Genomic DNA, 16,380 nt, shown 5'->3' on the forward strand with positions numbered 1-16,380 from the left:
TTGCCAAAAGATAGTAAAATACTGTGGAAATGATACCCTCATAAACAGCCAAGCAAATATTTTGCCAAAAGTATTATATGTGCCATGAAAAAATGTGTTTTTGTTACAAGCTACTAAACGGCCAAAGTACCCACCTAGCCCACCTAAAATGGCACTTTTATAGCTTTCTGGGTTGTATCAAGTGAAAACATTGAGCTGACCAGTGACAGTTTGGTCCTTTTTACTAATCAACCCATAAAACCCAAAGAGGACTCCATAAAATAAGACACTTTTCTTATCTCCAGGCTGAAAGGCTTCCTTCTGGAGTCCTGAGGTAATTTAAAGCTTTGGCCATTATGGAAAAGGTCTCGAGTTTTAAGACTCCCCCCTCCTCCTCCCCTCGCCCTATGCTGGTCCAGCAACCCCTGCACTACCTACACAGAGGACACAAGCCAAGCATGACTCCATAATGATGGTTTAAAGACTCTGGCGCTAATTAAGACGCTGTGCTTGACGAGCAGAAGGGACCCTCTAGCCGTTAAACGATTAATAGAGCAACTGCCGTCAGAATAGCCATTATCAGTGGCAAAGATGTCTTTGCGCAGCATGAGGTTGGACTGATGGGTCAGAACGAATGAAATGGGTGTCAAGTGGCACCAATTAGATGTCACTTTTCCATACTTTTAATAGAATTCTCTGACGCTTGTAGTGCATCCGTGAAAATTAACATTACAGTAACCATTTTGTTAGATGGTTATGTACAAATGCAACATAATTCCAAATGAATGTCATTATAAATTTCACATTCAAATGGAGGATCTGAAAACATTTTGCCGATGGTTGTTGTTTTGCATGTTTCAAAAGATTAAGCTCAATTCTGAGCAAAATGAGATTTACCTACATTATTAATTTCATAAATAGTGCCATTTTAAAGGGAAGATTCACCCCGAAATGAAAGTTTTGAATTGTTATGAGTTTGTATCTTCTGCAAAACACACTTTTTTTTAGAAAATATGTAACATCTCTGCAATGTTTTTCCTTTCCCTTAGAGACACATTGTTGTTTGTGTTATTTAAGGAACTGTCTGATACCTTTTGATTTATGACTTCATACACCTGGCTTTAGAATAAATGGCTGTACTCTGGCTAGCTGGATGGACTTCGCTTATTTCTCTTCTTAAAGCCAAAAGCAACCGCTTATTTATGGTCGGTGTGATCAGCTGTAATGGACAGCAGTAAAACAACAGGTCCATTTTCATTTGCCGGAACTTTTCCAGCTGGAACCGTCAACAAAGAGCCATTCTAATCTTATAAGAAGTCAAGCCACATTAGGAAATAAGGGCTTTAATGGACTTGGTTTCAGACCTTTTCTTTTAACGAGAACAATATTGAGGTTTTTGACATGCCCATAAATGAAATGCAATGTTCTATTGCTGTGTAATGAGAGAATAGCGAGGGCAGCACGTAGAGATGATCAAGATTAATAGTCTCCATTGACCTGGCTTCCATTGATTTGAGATTGTCTTAATTAGGTCAGGTATGCCATGAGGATATTAAAGCCTCTCACCTTTTTTACAACTTACAATGATAAAAAGGTACAACTGCAAACCATTATGAAATCCTAATTGTGATTCTGTGGTGTGAACTTCAAAACCTATTGACTGACTGCAAATAAATACATTACACCAAGGAATATTTGTTATGCTTTTCCACCCTAAAAGCTCAACCTTTTTTTTTTTTCCAAAAAAAAAGATGAGGATAAAAGTCAGACATTTTACCTTCTACAAGCATAAGATCAATCACTAATACCTGCTGTCATTGCTTAAGTTAAAAATAAGCAACCTTATCATTAGTAAATCTCCTAAACAGCCCTTCAGCATTGACAAAGACTTAATCAATATGTTTATCTTTTATTGACTGCTTTACTAGTCAATATTTCGAGCTATTATGTGATGCGAGATAAGGATTCAGATAATTCAATGCTTTTTCATTTGACTACATGTAATAAATCAAACTATGAAGACAAACTACTTTGTATGTCAGTGTTCTACACTAACCGGTTTCAGGATAAGTCATGATTAGCGTTAGGAGTCTGAGTTAAGAGGCTTTAGTTATTGCATCAGAGTAAGCTAGTTTATTTGAGAAGTTCTGACAGATTGCTACGTTGCTTTTGACATCAATTCGAATAGATTCTTCAAACATCTTCCATGAGAGAAGCACAATTAATAGTTATGCACTTCACATTTAATGGATCTTAAAATGTACTCTTCTGATAACAGAAAATAAATAAGCTTCACGTAACTGACTACAGCACTTCACCGCTTCATCAAATCAAGATTGCAATACTGCATCCAGAAAGTCAAAATTGAAGCATGTCCATTCTCACTATTTTACAAGGTTAACATACACTACCATTACCATTCATAGGTCTGAGGTCAGTATGATTTTTGTATTCATACTGTTCATACATTGTATTCATCAAAGAACCTGAAAAAATATTAGAATGATTTCTGAAGGATCATGTGACACTGAAGACTGGAGTAATGACTGCACAGGAATAAATTACATTTTTAAATACACTGCCAATCAAAAGACTGAGATTTTTAATATTTTTAGTCTCTTATGCTCAACAAAGTTCCATTTATTTGATCAAAAATACAGAAAAAAAGTAATATTATGAAATATTATTGCAATTTAAAAGAACGGTTTGTTTTATTTTAATATACTTTAAAATAGAATTTATTTCTGTGATGCAAAGCTGAATTTTCATCAACCATTACTCCAGTCTTTAGTGTCACATGCTATTAGATGTCACATTCTAATATGCTGATTTATAATCATTGTTGCTTAATATTTTTTTTTTTTCCGAATCTGTGATACTTTTTTCAGGAATCTTTGATGAATAAAAAGTTAAAAAGAACAGCATTTGTTTAAAATAGAAACAATGTAAGTCTTTACTATCACTTTTTTTTTTCTTAATCAATTTAACACATCCTTGGTGAATAAAAATATTAATTTCTTTCAAAGAAAGAAAGAAAGAAAGAAAGAAAGAAAGAAGGAAAGAAATTACTGACCCCAAACTTTGAACGGTAGTGTAAATGCTGTTCTTTTTAATGTTTTATTCATCAAAGAAACCTGAAAGAAGTATCACAGCTTCTATAAAAATAGCAGTTTTTGTTTTCAACATTGATAATACATCAGCATATTAGAATGATTTCTGAAGGATCCTGTGGCACTGAAAACTGGAGTAATGATGATGAAAATTCAGCTTTGCATCACAGGAATATGTTATATTTTAAAGTATAATAAAACCACTATATTAAATGACAATAATATTTCACAATATTACATTTTTTTCTGTATTTTTAATCAAATAAAGTTAGCCTTAATGAGCAGAACGGCAGTGCATAATAATAACATAACAATAATAATAATATTTCACAATATTGCTTTTTTTTTAATCAAATAAGTGCAGCTTTTATTAAATGTCTTTCAGACCCAAAAATAGCTTATTTTAGTCCTGTACAATTACATGTAACAATGGCTGTTAGCTTAATTCACTGTGTTCATATTCTACATCTCCTTCATGGAAGCAACATTCTACATACATTTTTGTACTCACAGACTGCGCACGATTCCAGTTACTAATGTTCTTCCTCATCAATACTGAAAATATACAATAAAGTAGCACGACAACATCTCTGCCAGAGGTGTACCCAGAGAATGAAAATTAATGTGCATTATATTTTGACTCAGTGGGAGAGAGAAACCTTGTTTTATGTTTCTCATATTACGGGTAACAGAAAGCCAGCCTGTTTGATTTATGATACCAGTGTTTAAAAGTCATATCAATTTGAAATCCTACTTGACTCCATTTAATGAGTGCTGCGCTGTATATCTCTGTGTGCGCGTATCAGCAACATCATTAAATGCATTCTCTCAAGCGATGCAACTGCTGACATTTCCCATAGTCATAATAAACCAAAACAAAAGAGCCTGTGGATGCACAGAAGATGGAAAAGCGCTCACGCTGGTGGCTTATACTGTTCTTTGTAAACACCAGCAAAAAGGAGCTCATTAAACATAAAACTCATGGTTGGTTTGCTACTGTTACAGGTAGAGAACAAATTAGCCACTCAGTTTTTCCTCTTCCTTTAATGTGCAAGGCCGGTTTTGGCATGGAGGGTGGCCAGGATAGTGAAACAGGAGATTGGCTCACAAGCATGGACAGTAACGCCACCTGAACGGCAATGGCTGAGGGTCAGCAAGCCATTGGTAGGGGCAAAAAAAAAAAAGTCCATGGCTTAGTCTTTTGGGCTCATTCCAGGCAAGGTGAAGATGGAGCAATGTCAACACAGACACAAGCACAGCAACAGTGACAGAGAAGCTCCGAAGACGTTCGCCGCATGGATGGGCTGCACAGGGGGATGTCCACGTCCGGTCGGAAGGGGCTCACAACACTGATCTGAAATGAGATGGAGGGGAGAGGGAATGGGAAAGAAGAGGGAAAGACACAGGTGTGTGGCGCCAGCACAGGATGGTTACGCACACAGAAAGAATGAAAGCGGTTTATTCACAACACCGTAGTGGTGGGTTAATAGAAAAGATGATTACAAAAGTGAAAATGACACACACAGATTATTTTGGTGCAGGTCAGGAAATAAACAGGGGTGAATGTGACAATAATGTTGACACATATGAGTGCAGAGCGAGTGAGCAGTCCAAACCAGCGTCCGTTGTGAAGGTTTGTTTGATTGAAAAGATCGCAGGGTATTTATAGGCACACAGAAAGGAAAGTTTAGTGGTAGTTCATTGCAAAACAAAAAGCCCAGCGATTTGCAGTGTGGCCCAGAATGCGTTGCATAATTCATTAGGTGGGAATTGGAGAGCAGGATTGTTTAGAGTGAAACAACGAGACGAAGCACAATAGAATTATAAATAAGAGCGTGGGCCAGTGGGGATGAAGGGGTGCAGGCGGAGAGGGAGAGAAAAAGGAAAGGATGAGGAGGAGTTGGGAGAGAATATACAAATGACATCGAATTAACAAGGTAAATCCAAGCTGCTGAGAAGCAGTGCTGTCACACACAAACATACACACATACTGAGATGTATACCTATGCATGCACTGCCTCTAGGAATATTTCATATATAATTGGACAAGTCCAGACAAAATTGAAATATCATCTGTCAATATCATGGTGTTTTTCAGGACAGGTCTTTTGTCCTATCAGCAGACTGCAAGACACATTTTTGTTTATCATATACTAAAGAGATAAAATGAAATAAAATGAATGACTTGTTCTATCTATTAAATCCTTTTATAGCAGTCATACTGTATAAGGTGTCAACGTGAGGACATTGTCCATACCACTTTATGAAATAGCTTTCAGCTGTTTCACCTCAGGGTGAAAAGATGGATCTCAAATTCATACAGTCATTGTTGGAAAGGGTTCAAAGACACAAAAATGCTGAAAAACACAGAGTTTGTGAAACCTGAAGGATTTTTCTGAGGAACAGAAAGTTTAACTGCAGTTTAACTGTTCAGGGCAAACAAGAGACTCACAAAAAAACAAAAAAACAAAACAAAACTATGAATCATTCAGGTAACACCACAGTATTAAGAATTAAGTGTATGTACACTTTTGAACGGGGTCATTTTCATAAATCCAACTATTATTTTCTCTTGTGGACATCTTTTATGTGAAATATCTTATTCAAGTCAGTACTTAAATAAATAAGTAAATAACATGCATTTGTATGATCCCTCTTATTTCGGTAATATAATTAACATTTTGCAGATTCTGCAAAGTGTATGTAAACTTTTGACTAGTAAAATTGAATATGAATCCTTGATCAAAAAGAAAGCATTTTTTAATGCATTTCCCAATCAGGTGGAAAAACATGTGCTCTTCTGTTTACAATAGATCATGTGGCTCATGTGGCTATAATTTGAGTGCTATTTTACGCGTACAACAATGGAAAGTTCATGGTTTTAGCTGAAAAATGATCTCCTTCCTGAGAGGTTCAGAGGTATCGAGAGTCAACAGACCTCTTTAAAATGTTTTACCCTTAACATTCGCATTAGAAAACAGTAGTATTGTATTACTGATAGGGGAACTCGAATCACTTCCGTCAACCTGTTTTGCCTGTTTCTTCTGGTCGGTGGATCACCTTCCTCAGCTATTAACTTTACTATGCCTCCAGCAAATTATCCTTCATCTTTGCACCATTCAGAGACACCCAGTGGCTAAATAGAGATTGATTCTTCGATGTTTCTGATTTCATTGTGACCACAGGTCCATTGGGACCTAAAAAGCATGGCTTCAAAAGACACCACAACAGCAAAATACACATGGTCAATCAGCCAATCAAAGTGACATGGAGGCACTACATGCTAGACATATGAGCATAATTGGTTAATTTGTGTAGTGAGTCCCTTTTTTGCCTAGTGCTTCCTCTGGCAAATCGCTCCTGATTAGAACACAGAAACGGTTATAGTGGGTTACCCTGCACGTTTGATTGTGAATCTGGGATACACAAGCTCTATCAAGCGTGGGTGGCTGGCAAGTGTGCAGAACTGCAGCAGGGCATCTAATTATAATAGGAGAGATATAATTTCAGCTATAGATATTGTGAGTGGGTGATGAAGTGCTGTAGGCAATCGGACTCAATTTGTCATATGGAAGAGAGACGGAGTACTTTGCGTGTTTTGTGGAAGTGCGTGTACCTGTGATGTCGGGTTTCTGAGGCATGGAGAACTTCACAAAGGTGGGTTCAGACAGGCCTTTGACGTTGCGTGCAGTAATTTCCACCTCATACTGAGTATTCCACTGGAGCGGTTGCAGCAGCACGAAATCATTCACACCAGGAACAAGTTTTGTCATCCACTGCTCTTCCTTATCCTGCACAAAACCACAAGTGATTCATAGAATTTAGCATATGAGTATATGACATTAAAATTTGCTTCAGGGCACATATGACTAGTTTGAGCAATTAGTTCTCACTGCACTTTGTTATTGCATGTGAATGTTCACAGGTGTTTGAATATCAGCTAAATATCATTCACTTTCTTTATGACAGTTTTGAAGGATTTGGTTTGGATATATATAAATATTAAATTATGGTTATACCCACAATATAAAGCCAGTACTTGCTCCTTTTTTTAGACAAACCCTTCAAAATTGTCACACAAAGACAGTGAATGATGGAATTGCAGATGAAAGTGGCCTGAGAGGCCATCTGCTCCTTTCTTCTTAGAGCAACAGATAAGAAAGAGATTCTTTTCTCTAATCCTCAAACTTTTCCACACACTTAGACAGCAGAAACACTCCAACGCATCCATTATTCTCTTTGTGCCCCTGCCTGCAGAGCATTTGAGCACGAGTGTGTGCGTAATATAATATAATGTGAGTGTGTGCGCGTGCTGGCTGTTCTGCCAGCTAAAATGTTGAAACTAAGCCCACACAAGCTGCCTTCAAAAACTCATTGCTTTTATATTTTGACATTTTCAAAACGCCTCAGCTCTTTAAAGGCTAAATGGTTGAATGTGCCTTTCACATGTTGACAGTCCTTAGGCGAGCTGTCTTCCCAGGCTGTGACATCTCCATTTCCCCTGTTCTCACCTCCACATGCGCAGGCGATCAGAGACCGAGCAAATGAGAGAGAGAGATATAGAAAAAAGAAAAGGGAAGAGTACAAATAAAAGAGAAGGAAAAGATGTCAGCGGACCCTATTAAGGTCGAGGAGGAAGCGAGGCATCACCAAACACAGCGAGACAGACAGAAATGAAGCAAATGAGGAATAGCTGAGGCCCGTAAGGGGAAAAACAAACAGAAGGATTGTGAGAGAGAGGTAGAAAGCTGTGGTGACCATGTAAACATGTAACACTTTAGCCTCACAACCTGTTAACAAACTTTTTGATTGTGAAACGGCAATGAGGCACAAGGAACAAACAACGCAAAGTTAAACAATGCTTTTAAAGTTGTACAACCTATGATCTCAGCACTTGCTCCAAGTGAGATCTACTCAGTCTTGTTGTGAAAGTGTCTGATTTTATGTCACTAACAAATAATGTTTAAAATGAAAAGATGTTTAAAGGGATAGTTTACCCAAAAATAAAATTCTGTCATTAATTAATTACTCACCCTCATGTTGTTCTAAACCCATAAGACCATCATTCATCTTTGGAACACAAATTAAGATATTTTTATGAAATCTGAGAGTTTTCTGACCCTGCATAGACAGGAAAGCAACTGACACATTCAAGGCCCAAAAAGGTAGTAACGACATTGTTAAAATAGTCCATGTGACATCACTGGTTAAACCGTAATGTAATGAAGCTACGAGAATACTTTTTGTGCGCAAAGAAAACAAAAATAACAACTTTATTCGACAATTTCTTCTGTGACAATGAGGATGAGTTGATGGTATTCTCATAGCTTCATAAAATTACAGTTGAACCACTGATGTCACATGGACTATTTTAACAATGTCCTTAACTACCTTCCTGAGCTCTGAACATTTCAGTAGCATTGCTGTCTATGGAGGGTCAAAAAGTTTTCAGATTTTTAAAAAATATCTTAACCTTTTAACTGTCACTGTCATTTTTGAACACAGACATAAAAATGCACTCCAGACTTAAATTTTTATAATTCATGAATGAAAACATTTTGTAATTAGTTTTAATGTACATTTTCTGTGGTTATGCAATGTCTGATTTTAAAATGCCTTTCAAAGGATGAATTTTGAGATTTTAAGTTTTGAACTAATATATAATTTCTTATGATTTCTAAATTGTAATAGGGAAAAAGGCAGCGAAGAAAGTCTTTTTGTGACAAAGGTCAGAACTCATGTTATGATGTAGATTTTTTAAGTTGCACTCTTGACATATATTAATCTATTACGTTTCCTACATGATTTGTAACACAAAAATATGGTAAAATATCTGTTTAGGAGTCTTAGACCAATGTATAGTTTGTCATGATTAGATTGAGATTTATTTGTTTTATGGTGAAGTAACCTTAGGCGTCCCACAGAGGTGACGGTGACAGTTAAAAGGTTAATTTGTGTTTTGAATATGAACGAAGGTCTTGCAGGTTTGGAACGACAAGAGGGTGAGTAACAAATGACAGATTTTTTTTTAGGTGAACTATCCCTTTAAGGCCTGGTTTCATAGACAGTGCACTTCTTTTTTTAAACTAAAAACAGGAAAGTATACTTTCAGTCTCCTTTTCATGCACTTTTTAGAAATGTGCTTTATGTACTTCACAGAAATATACTTAAAATGACATTTAAGTATACTTGACTTATACCAAGAAAAAGTCCAAATATATTTGAGCTATACCAGTGCTACGAAAATCCACGTTTTCGTTGTTATACAGTAGTGGGCACTATTACACATCTTCTGTACAGATTTTCCAAAACACAAGCGAAGAAGAAACCGAAACAACAGATGCTTCCACACGTAATTCTAACACAATCATTCTATATAAAACAGCATCAAAACGGTGTAACGTTGTGGAATACAATGTTGACCCATGAAGAGCTAATAATGACTGTCAAGCTTTGGGGTGGTGATTGACTCCATCTATGTTTTGATTATCATTCTGAATCCAATGCATAGTCTTTTTTTTTTCAGCTTTTTGTTATTTTAGTAAAATTTCAAAGTAAAATGTTTTTATTTCTTTTTTTTTTCTTAACTTACATTCAAGTGTTTATAAAAAAGAATGCATGAAGCTAGAATAAAATGTTTTTGCTTACAAGCAGATACCCTGATCTTTCTTTTGATGTTTTGTATTTTCAGATATTCATATAAGAAAATATATAAAAATTAATACCTAAATAGGGACATAGTAGTATACTTAAAGTATGATGTAAAGTTAACTTAAAGAAAACTTAAGAGTATACTTGCAGTATAAAACTACTAAACTAGACTATACTTCGAAGTGTACTAAAAATGCCACAAGTATTTAATTAGTAAACTATCAGTATACCTATAAGTTCACTTTTAGTATAGTTGCAGTCCAAACTAAAAACATAGATGTAAACTAGTTGTGTACTCAAAGTTTACTAGTGTAAAGTATACTTAAAAGTATACTTTTATATACTAGAAAGTGGGCCAATTTAGTCCAAATGAGTACTGAAATAGTACACTTACAAGTATACTACTAGTACACTGATATTTGTATCTGTAAACTTGCTACGTAAAGTATACTTAAAAGTATTCCTAAAAATATACTTGAATTTTTTCCTTAATAAAATAAATCTGAAGTATACTTCTTTTTGGTAAGGGCAGCTCAGACTTATATTTTAGTCTAGGACTAGGCTTAAGCCTTGTCTGTGAAACCGGGTAAATGTATTCCATTGTATGCAGTGAAATAAGAAAAGATGCATTAAAATTTGAGCAGGGAGGTTGCTTTGAAGAACAGATATATGCAGATATATGCATATGTACAGCTGACTAATATAATCTGGGTCTATAAAGGTCTTCATTGTGTTTGAATTGGTTTTGAGAATGACATTGGATCTTACTGGGCATCTCTCAGACAAAAGCATCTCATCTTTAGAGAACATCTTCTAGACATCATTCGAACATCATTCGAGAGTGATGAAAGGCTGTAACGGAAAAGTTGTGTGGAAACCCTTACCAAAAAGAAGTATACTTCAAGTTTATTTTATTAAGTATATTTAAGTAATGTTCAAGTATATTTTTAAGTATACAAATACAAATATCAGCATGCTAGTAGTATACTTTTCAGTGTACTACTTTAATACTCCTTGGGACTGAATTGGCCCACTTTCTAGTATATAAAAGTATACTTTTAAGTATACTTTAAGTATAACAGTAGTAAACTTTGAGTACACAACTAGTTTACATCTACGTTTTCAGTTTGTACTGCAAGTATACTAAACATGAACTAATAGGTACACTGGTAGTTTACTAATGAAATACTTTTTTATGCATTTTTAGTACACTTTGAAGTATATTCTCAGTAAACTACAAGATTAGATACACAAACCTCAAGAACGGTGGCAATCAGCAAATATTAAAAAGATGAGATCTGTATGTCACAGTACAACAAATAACTAACAATAAAGACAAAACAACAACAAAAAAGTTTAAATGAAGTCAGCAAACAGCAAAACAATAATCCTATAACTGGATCATTTACTCATGCTGCAATGCATGCTGGGAACTTACAAAGCCTAAAAATTTCAACAATATGAAATTCTTTGCTCAGACAACTGTGTTTGACTAGATGGGACAACATCTGTGTAATTTTGTTGGTCTGACAAGGGTTTTTAGTTTTAAAAAATAGCATTTTTTAGTATTTGAGACAAAATGTCTAGTAAAATAGAAAATATGTTTTTGCATTTTTACAGTGTAGAAGCGTCTGTTTTGGTTTCTTCTTCGCTTGTTTTTTGGAAATTTTGTACAGGAGAAGTGTAATACCATCTCTCATGTATAACAATAAAAAAACAGATTCTCAGAGCACAAGTATAGCTCAAATACTTTTTCTAAGTATAAATCAAGTATACTTAAATGTAATTTTAAGTATATTTCTGATAAGTATATAAAGCAAATTTCTGAGAAGTACATAAAAAGTAGACTGAAAGTATACTTTCCTATTTTAAGTTTAAAAGAAGTATACTAATAGCACACTTGAATAAACTTCTTTTTCGTAAGGGAAGCCCATATATGGGAATAGTTTGGGTCTTCTATGTGTACAAATATGAAATAATCCTCACAATTATTAGTAAATGAGAACCATTATTTGCTTTATTTCACAATACAGACATTGGTGATTGTTCCAAGACTGAGGTTTGTCAGATGCATGCAAAACCTGATCCCCCTATACCCATACCTCTTTCCCACACACCAATTCCACAGAACTCATAAGTGCCATCATAACTGACGCACAACATTTAGTCAATGAGCGAAAAGCCCCCAAAACATTAGAATATCTTGTGTAAGAATTAGCAAAGCATGTTTTTATCCAAGCCGCTGTGTGTGCTGGAGCATAAACAAGGGGTATGGGCTCAAACAAAGGGATGTATTTTCACCGCTCATTACTGAAACCATCGCCCACTCGTCTCTGTGTGTTTACTGGAATAACACCTTCTGCATTCCTGCTAAGTCTTATAGTCTAGTCTTAAAAACAAAAAAACAACAGGATCCCGTTTAGCGCCACTTTTCTCCAGCTAGTTAAAGACTAGTTAAAGTACATTACAATTTGTAAAATACCGTTCTGCTGAACACAGCCAAGCATTGCCCCCAACAAGTGAAAGTCATGATAAAAAAGTGTGAACAGCCAATAAATTATATAAGATAAATGAATAAGTCAGTGCAGTAGGAAAGAGATAATGTTCAGTAATCACATTCTCACAACAGACTTAGTTTATCCATGCACCACAGAAAAAGTCATGCCGGGTATGTTTCGTTTTAGAGCATACTGTAATGTCTTGTTTTTTTTTTTTTTTTTTTTTTTTTTTTTTGGATCAGTTTGACAGCTGGTTCATTTTCCGATTTCCATTTTAAAAAATGAAACTCAAATCACATTAAACAGAGTGCTGCTTAATTAATAAATATTCCTTCTCATTTTAATTAAATTAAAGGTTAATTATTTTGTTTAGAATTTTACTAGCATCACCTCATTTTGAAGGTGGGGATATGATATGACACGATGAAAGCTAAGAACACTTCAATACCAATTTAAGGACTAATATCTATTATATTATGACTGACCTTACAAAATTCATTTTGTTATATTTTTTACAAAAAAGTAAATAAATAATAAATTAATTATTTCTTAAATGTTATTATAAAAATTTATTACTTTTATTATTATTATAATTCATTTTATTAATAATTTATTAATTGTATTTATTATAAAAATAAGCACCAAACGCTGTTCAAAAGTAGTGGATGAAAAAGTCTCTAATGCTTTTCGTAGCCAAACTTTTCTGAACAAAAATACAGTAGAAACAGTTATATTGCGAAACATTATTACAGTTCAAAATAGGACTTTTTACTATCACGTTTGATCATCTGAATGTGTCAGTGCTGAATAAAATGTATTAATTTCTTATTAATGTTTTCTCTCACTCTGCCTTTTGAATAGTTGTGTATGTAATGTTTGATGACTCCTCTGAAACGAAAAAGAGCATCAGAAAAGAGGCGTTTTCCCCTTGTGTTGGTTTGTTCCCTTGCAAGACTGCATTGATTAAGAACAGCTCACTTACTGTTTTGTATTTGACAATATATTCCAGGATGGGCATTCCTCCATCATCCTGCTTGACTAGACCCAGTCGGTACGCCTTCCCCACCCCTCGCTGACCCTGAACCGAAGGGGGACTCGGCTCTCCTGAATATCGCACAAAGGCAAAACAATATATGAATGGTCCAAATTCATATTCATAACTGGTTAGAAATTAACCAATAACATAATGACTGAAGCTTGTTTTTCCAAACCTTTAGCATTTAAGGGTCAAAGTAGAGGGCACTCACGTATGGGTAGAGTTTGAAAGCTCTCCGTGCGGCTGAACTCCCCTTGACCTTTTCCATTCACCGCAGCTACTCTCACCTCGTAGGTTGTGTTGGGCTCAAGGTTAGTGAGCAACACGATTGCTGTGGATGAGAAAGAGAGAATGATAAAGACAGAGATATGGAAATGACTGCAAAGAACATACAGTACTAAGTCCCAAATGGACTTCTAAATCATGTACATGGTTTCAAATGATGCAGTTATGTATGATTATCTCATGTGTTCTTAAAGTTCAGTGGGTGTTGTAGGTAAGGAAAAATCAATTTAAGCACTGTAAGTTCAGGTTGGACTGGAATTGTATCTCCCACAGCTCTTCTCACTCTTCTAGTCATGCACTTGAAGTTAGTATGAACCGAAAGTTTGGGCAAATCTTTTTGTAGTAATGTGTTTTGTGTTTGTGAATGTAGTAAGAATGAAGTCAAGCTGATAAAAATCACCATAAAAGTATAATAAAAGTCATTTTGTGTGCTATGTTCTTGCCTAAGATCTGAAATGAATTACAAATGCACTGCTGTCAAAGACACTATTTAATTTGAGATATACAGTGGAGGAGAAACTTGTCACACATGGATATCGATGTGACCTCAAAACACTTAGAATGCAGTGCACAAGTTGTATGGACTTAAAAAAAAAAAAAAAATACATTTATGGTGTTTTCTTTCATTTTGGAGTTTGATAGCCTGAATGCCCTTGTACTTCCATTATATGGAAGACAGTGGAGATGATACTCTTCAAAAATTAATCTTTGTGTACTACGAAAGCAAGTCATATATTTCACTTTTGGCTGAAATACACTACCAGTCAAAAGTTTTGAACAGTAAGATTTTTAATGCTTTTTAAAGAAGTCTCTTCTGTTCACCAAGCCCGCATTTATTTGATCCAAAGTACAGCAAAAACAGCAAAAACAGTAAAATATTTGTATTATTTAAAATAGCTGTTTTCTATTTGAATATATTTTAAAATGTAATTTATTCCTGTGGTAAAACCTACATTTTCAGCATTTCATTCTGATATGCTGATTTATTGTTCAAGAAACATTTACTATTATTTTTATTATTATCATTAATATTTAAAACATTTAGTAAATTTTTTTCAGGATTCTTTGACGAATAGAAAGATCCAAAGATCATGCTTAAAATTGATCAAAAGTGATAATAAAGACATTTATAATGTAAAAAAAAAAAAAAATTTAGATAAATGCTGTTCTTCTGAACTTACTCCTCTGAACTTATTCATCAAAAAAACCTGAAAGAATTCTACTTGGCTGTTTTCAAAATAATAATAAATGTTTTTTGAGCAGCAAATCATAATATTAGAATGCTTTCTGAAGGATTATGTGACATGGAAGACTGTAATGATGCTGAAAATGTAGCTTTGATCACAGGAATACATTACTATTTATTTGAAAATATATTCAAATAGAAACAGTTATTTTAAATAGTAAAAATATTTCAAAATGTTACTGTTTTTGCTGTTGGATCAAATAAATGCAGGCTTAGTGAACAGAAGACATTTCTTTAAAAAAAACATTAAAAATCTTACTGTTCAAAAACTTTTTACTGGCAGTGTATTTCTTGAAATTTTTAATGAAAATAAGAAATCAAGATTATACATGATTTTAAATACTTAAGTTGTTAAAAACATTAAATATACAGTAATCAACTGCTTTGAATATGTGACCCGGGACCACAAAAGGGTAAATTTTTTGAAAATGAGATTTACATATAATCTGAAAGCTGAATAAATAAGCTTTTCATTGATGTATGGTTTGTTAGGATAGGACAATATTTGGCCAAAATAAAACTTTTTGAAAATCTGAGGGTGCAAAAAAAAAAAAAAATCAAATTATTGAGAAAATTGCATTTAAAGTTGTCTAAATGAAGTTCTTAGCAATGCATATTACTACTCAAAAATTAAGTTTTGATATATTTACGGTAAGAAAAAAAATATATTTTTATGGAACATGATCTTTACTTAATATCCTAATGATTTATGGCATAAAAGAAAAATCGATCATTTTGACTCATACAATGAATTTTTGGCTATTGCTACAAATATACCCGTGCTACTTAAGACAGGTTTTGTTGTCCAGGGTCACAAATTCTAAACATTTTGAGTGATCGATTTATTTACTCCTCAAACAAGACTACCATTCAGAAAATTGAGGTTGATAGGATTTTAATGTTTTGAATCTCTTATTTTTATCAAGGCTTAATTTTCAAAAAAAGTAAAACTGTGAAATATTATTACAATTTAAAATAACTGTTGTCTACTTTAATATATTTTAAAATGTCATTTATTCTGTGATGGCAAATCTGAATTTTCAGCATCATTACTCCAGTCTTCAGAGTCACATGATCCTTTAGAAATCATTTTAATATGCTAAACATTTCTTATTATCATGTTTAAAACAACTGTGCTGCTCAATATTTATTTGGAAACCATGATGGGATTTCAGGATCGAATAGAAAGCTCAAAATAACAGCATTTATTTGAAATAGAAATCTTTTGTATTGTCAGTTTTGATCAGTTAATTTGTGGAATGCAAGTATTTATTTCTCTCTTTCAAAAAAACTTACCAAGCTGTAAGTGGAAACTATTGCTTCATCTGTATATTTTTTTGGTGGTTTAACACATGCATTGACAAAACACAGCAGTGGACTGCCTTTGTACTTACTCTGCGTCCCCTGTGATTTCACATCCTTCCAGTCCTGTGCGCTGATGTCTTTGTATTTGACCAGGTAGTGACTGATGGGTACACCGCCATGGGAGTCTGGCTTCGTGAAGGTAACTGTGGCCACGCGCTGTGCCACAGAGCTCAGCCGAACAGAGTAAGGGTTTGAGGGAACATCTGTGAC

General features: G+C 34.4%; 1 protein-coding gene across 3 annotated transcripts in view; it reads right to left on the reverse strand.

The window, feature by feature from the left end:
* Window positions 1-16,380, reverse strand: part of ncam2 (neural cell adhesion molecule 2) — a 231,796-nt gene that overhangs the window by 14,221 nt on the left and 201,195 nt on the right. For 2 of the 3 annotated variants that reach the window (XM_051119629.1, XM_051119628.1), the window contains exons 12-15: window positions 16,200-16,373; window positions 13,486-13,605; window positions 13,221-13,342; window positions 6,706-6,880 (exon numbers count right to left, since the gene is read on the reverse strand). In XM_051119629.1, the coding sequence (XP_050975586.1) occupies window positions 6,706-6,880; window positions 13,221-13,342; window positions 13,486-13,605; window positions 16,200-16,373 (591 nt within the window). Of the gene's footprint in view, window positions 1-3,296; window positions 4,444-6,705; window positions 6,881-13,220; window positions 13,343-13,485; window positions 13,606-16,199; window positions 16,374-16,380 lie in introns of those variants that run through there. The other variant, XM_051119630.1, reaches the window with a different exon arrangement.

This window comes from Labeo rohita, chromosome 9, assembly GCF_022985175.1.
Source record: "Labeo rohita strain BAU-BD-2019 chromosome 9, IGBB_LRoh.1.0, whole genome shotgun sequence".
Taxonomy (NCBI): domain Eukaryota; kingdom Metazoa; phylum Chordata; class Actinopteri; order Cypriniformes; family Cyprinidae; genus Labeo; species Labeo rohita.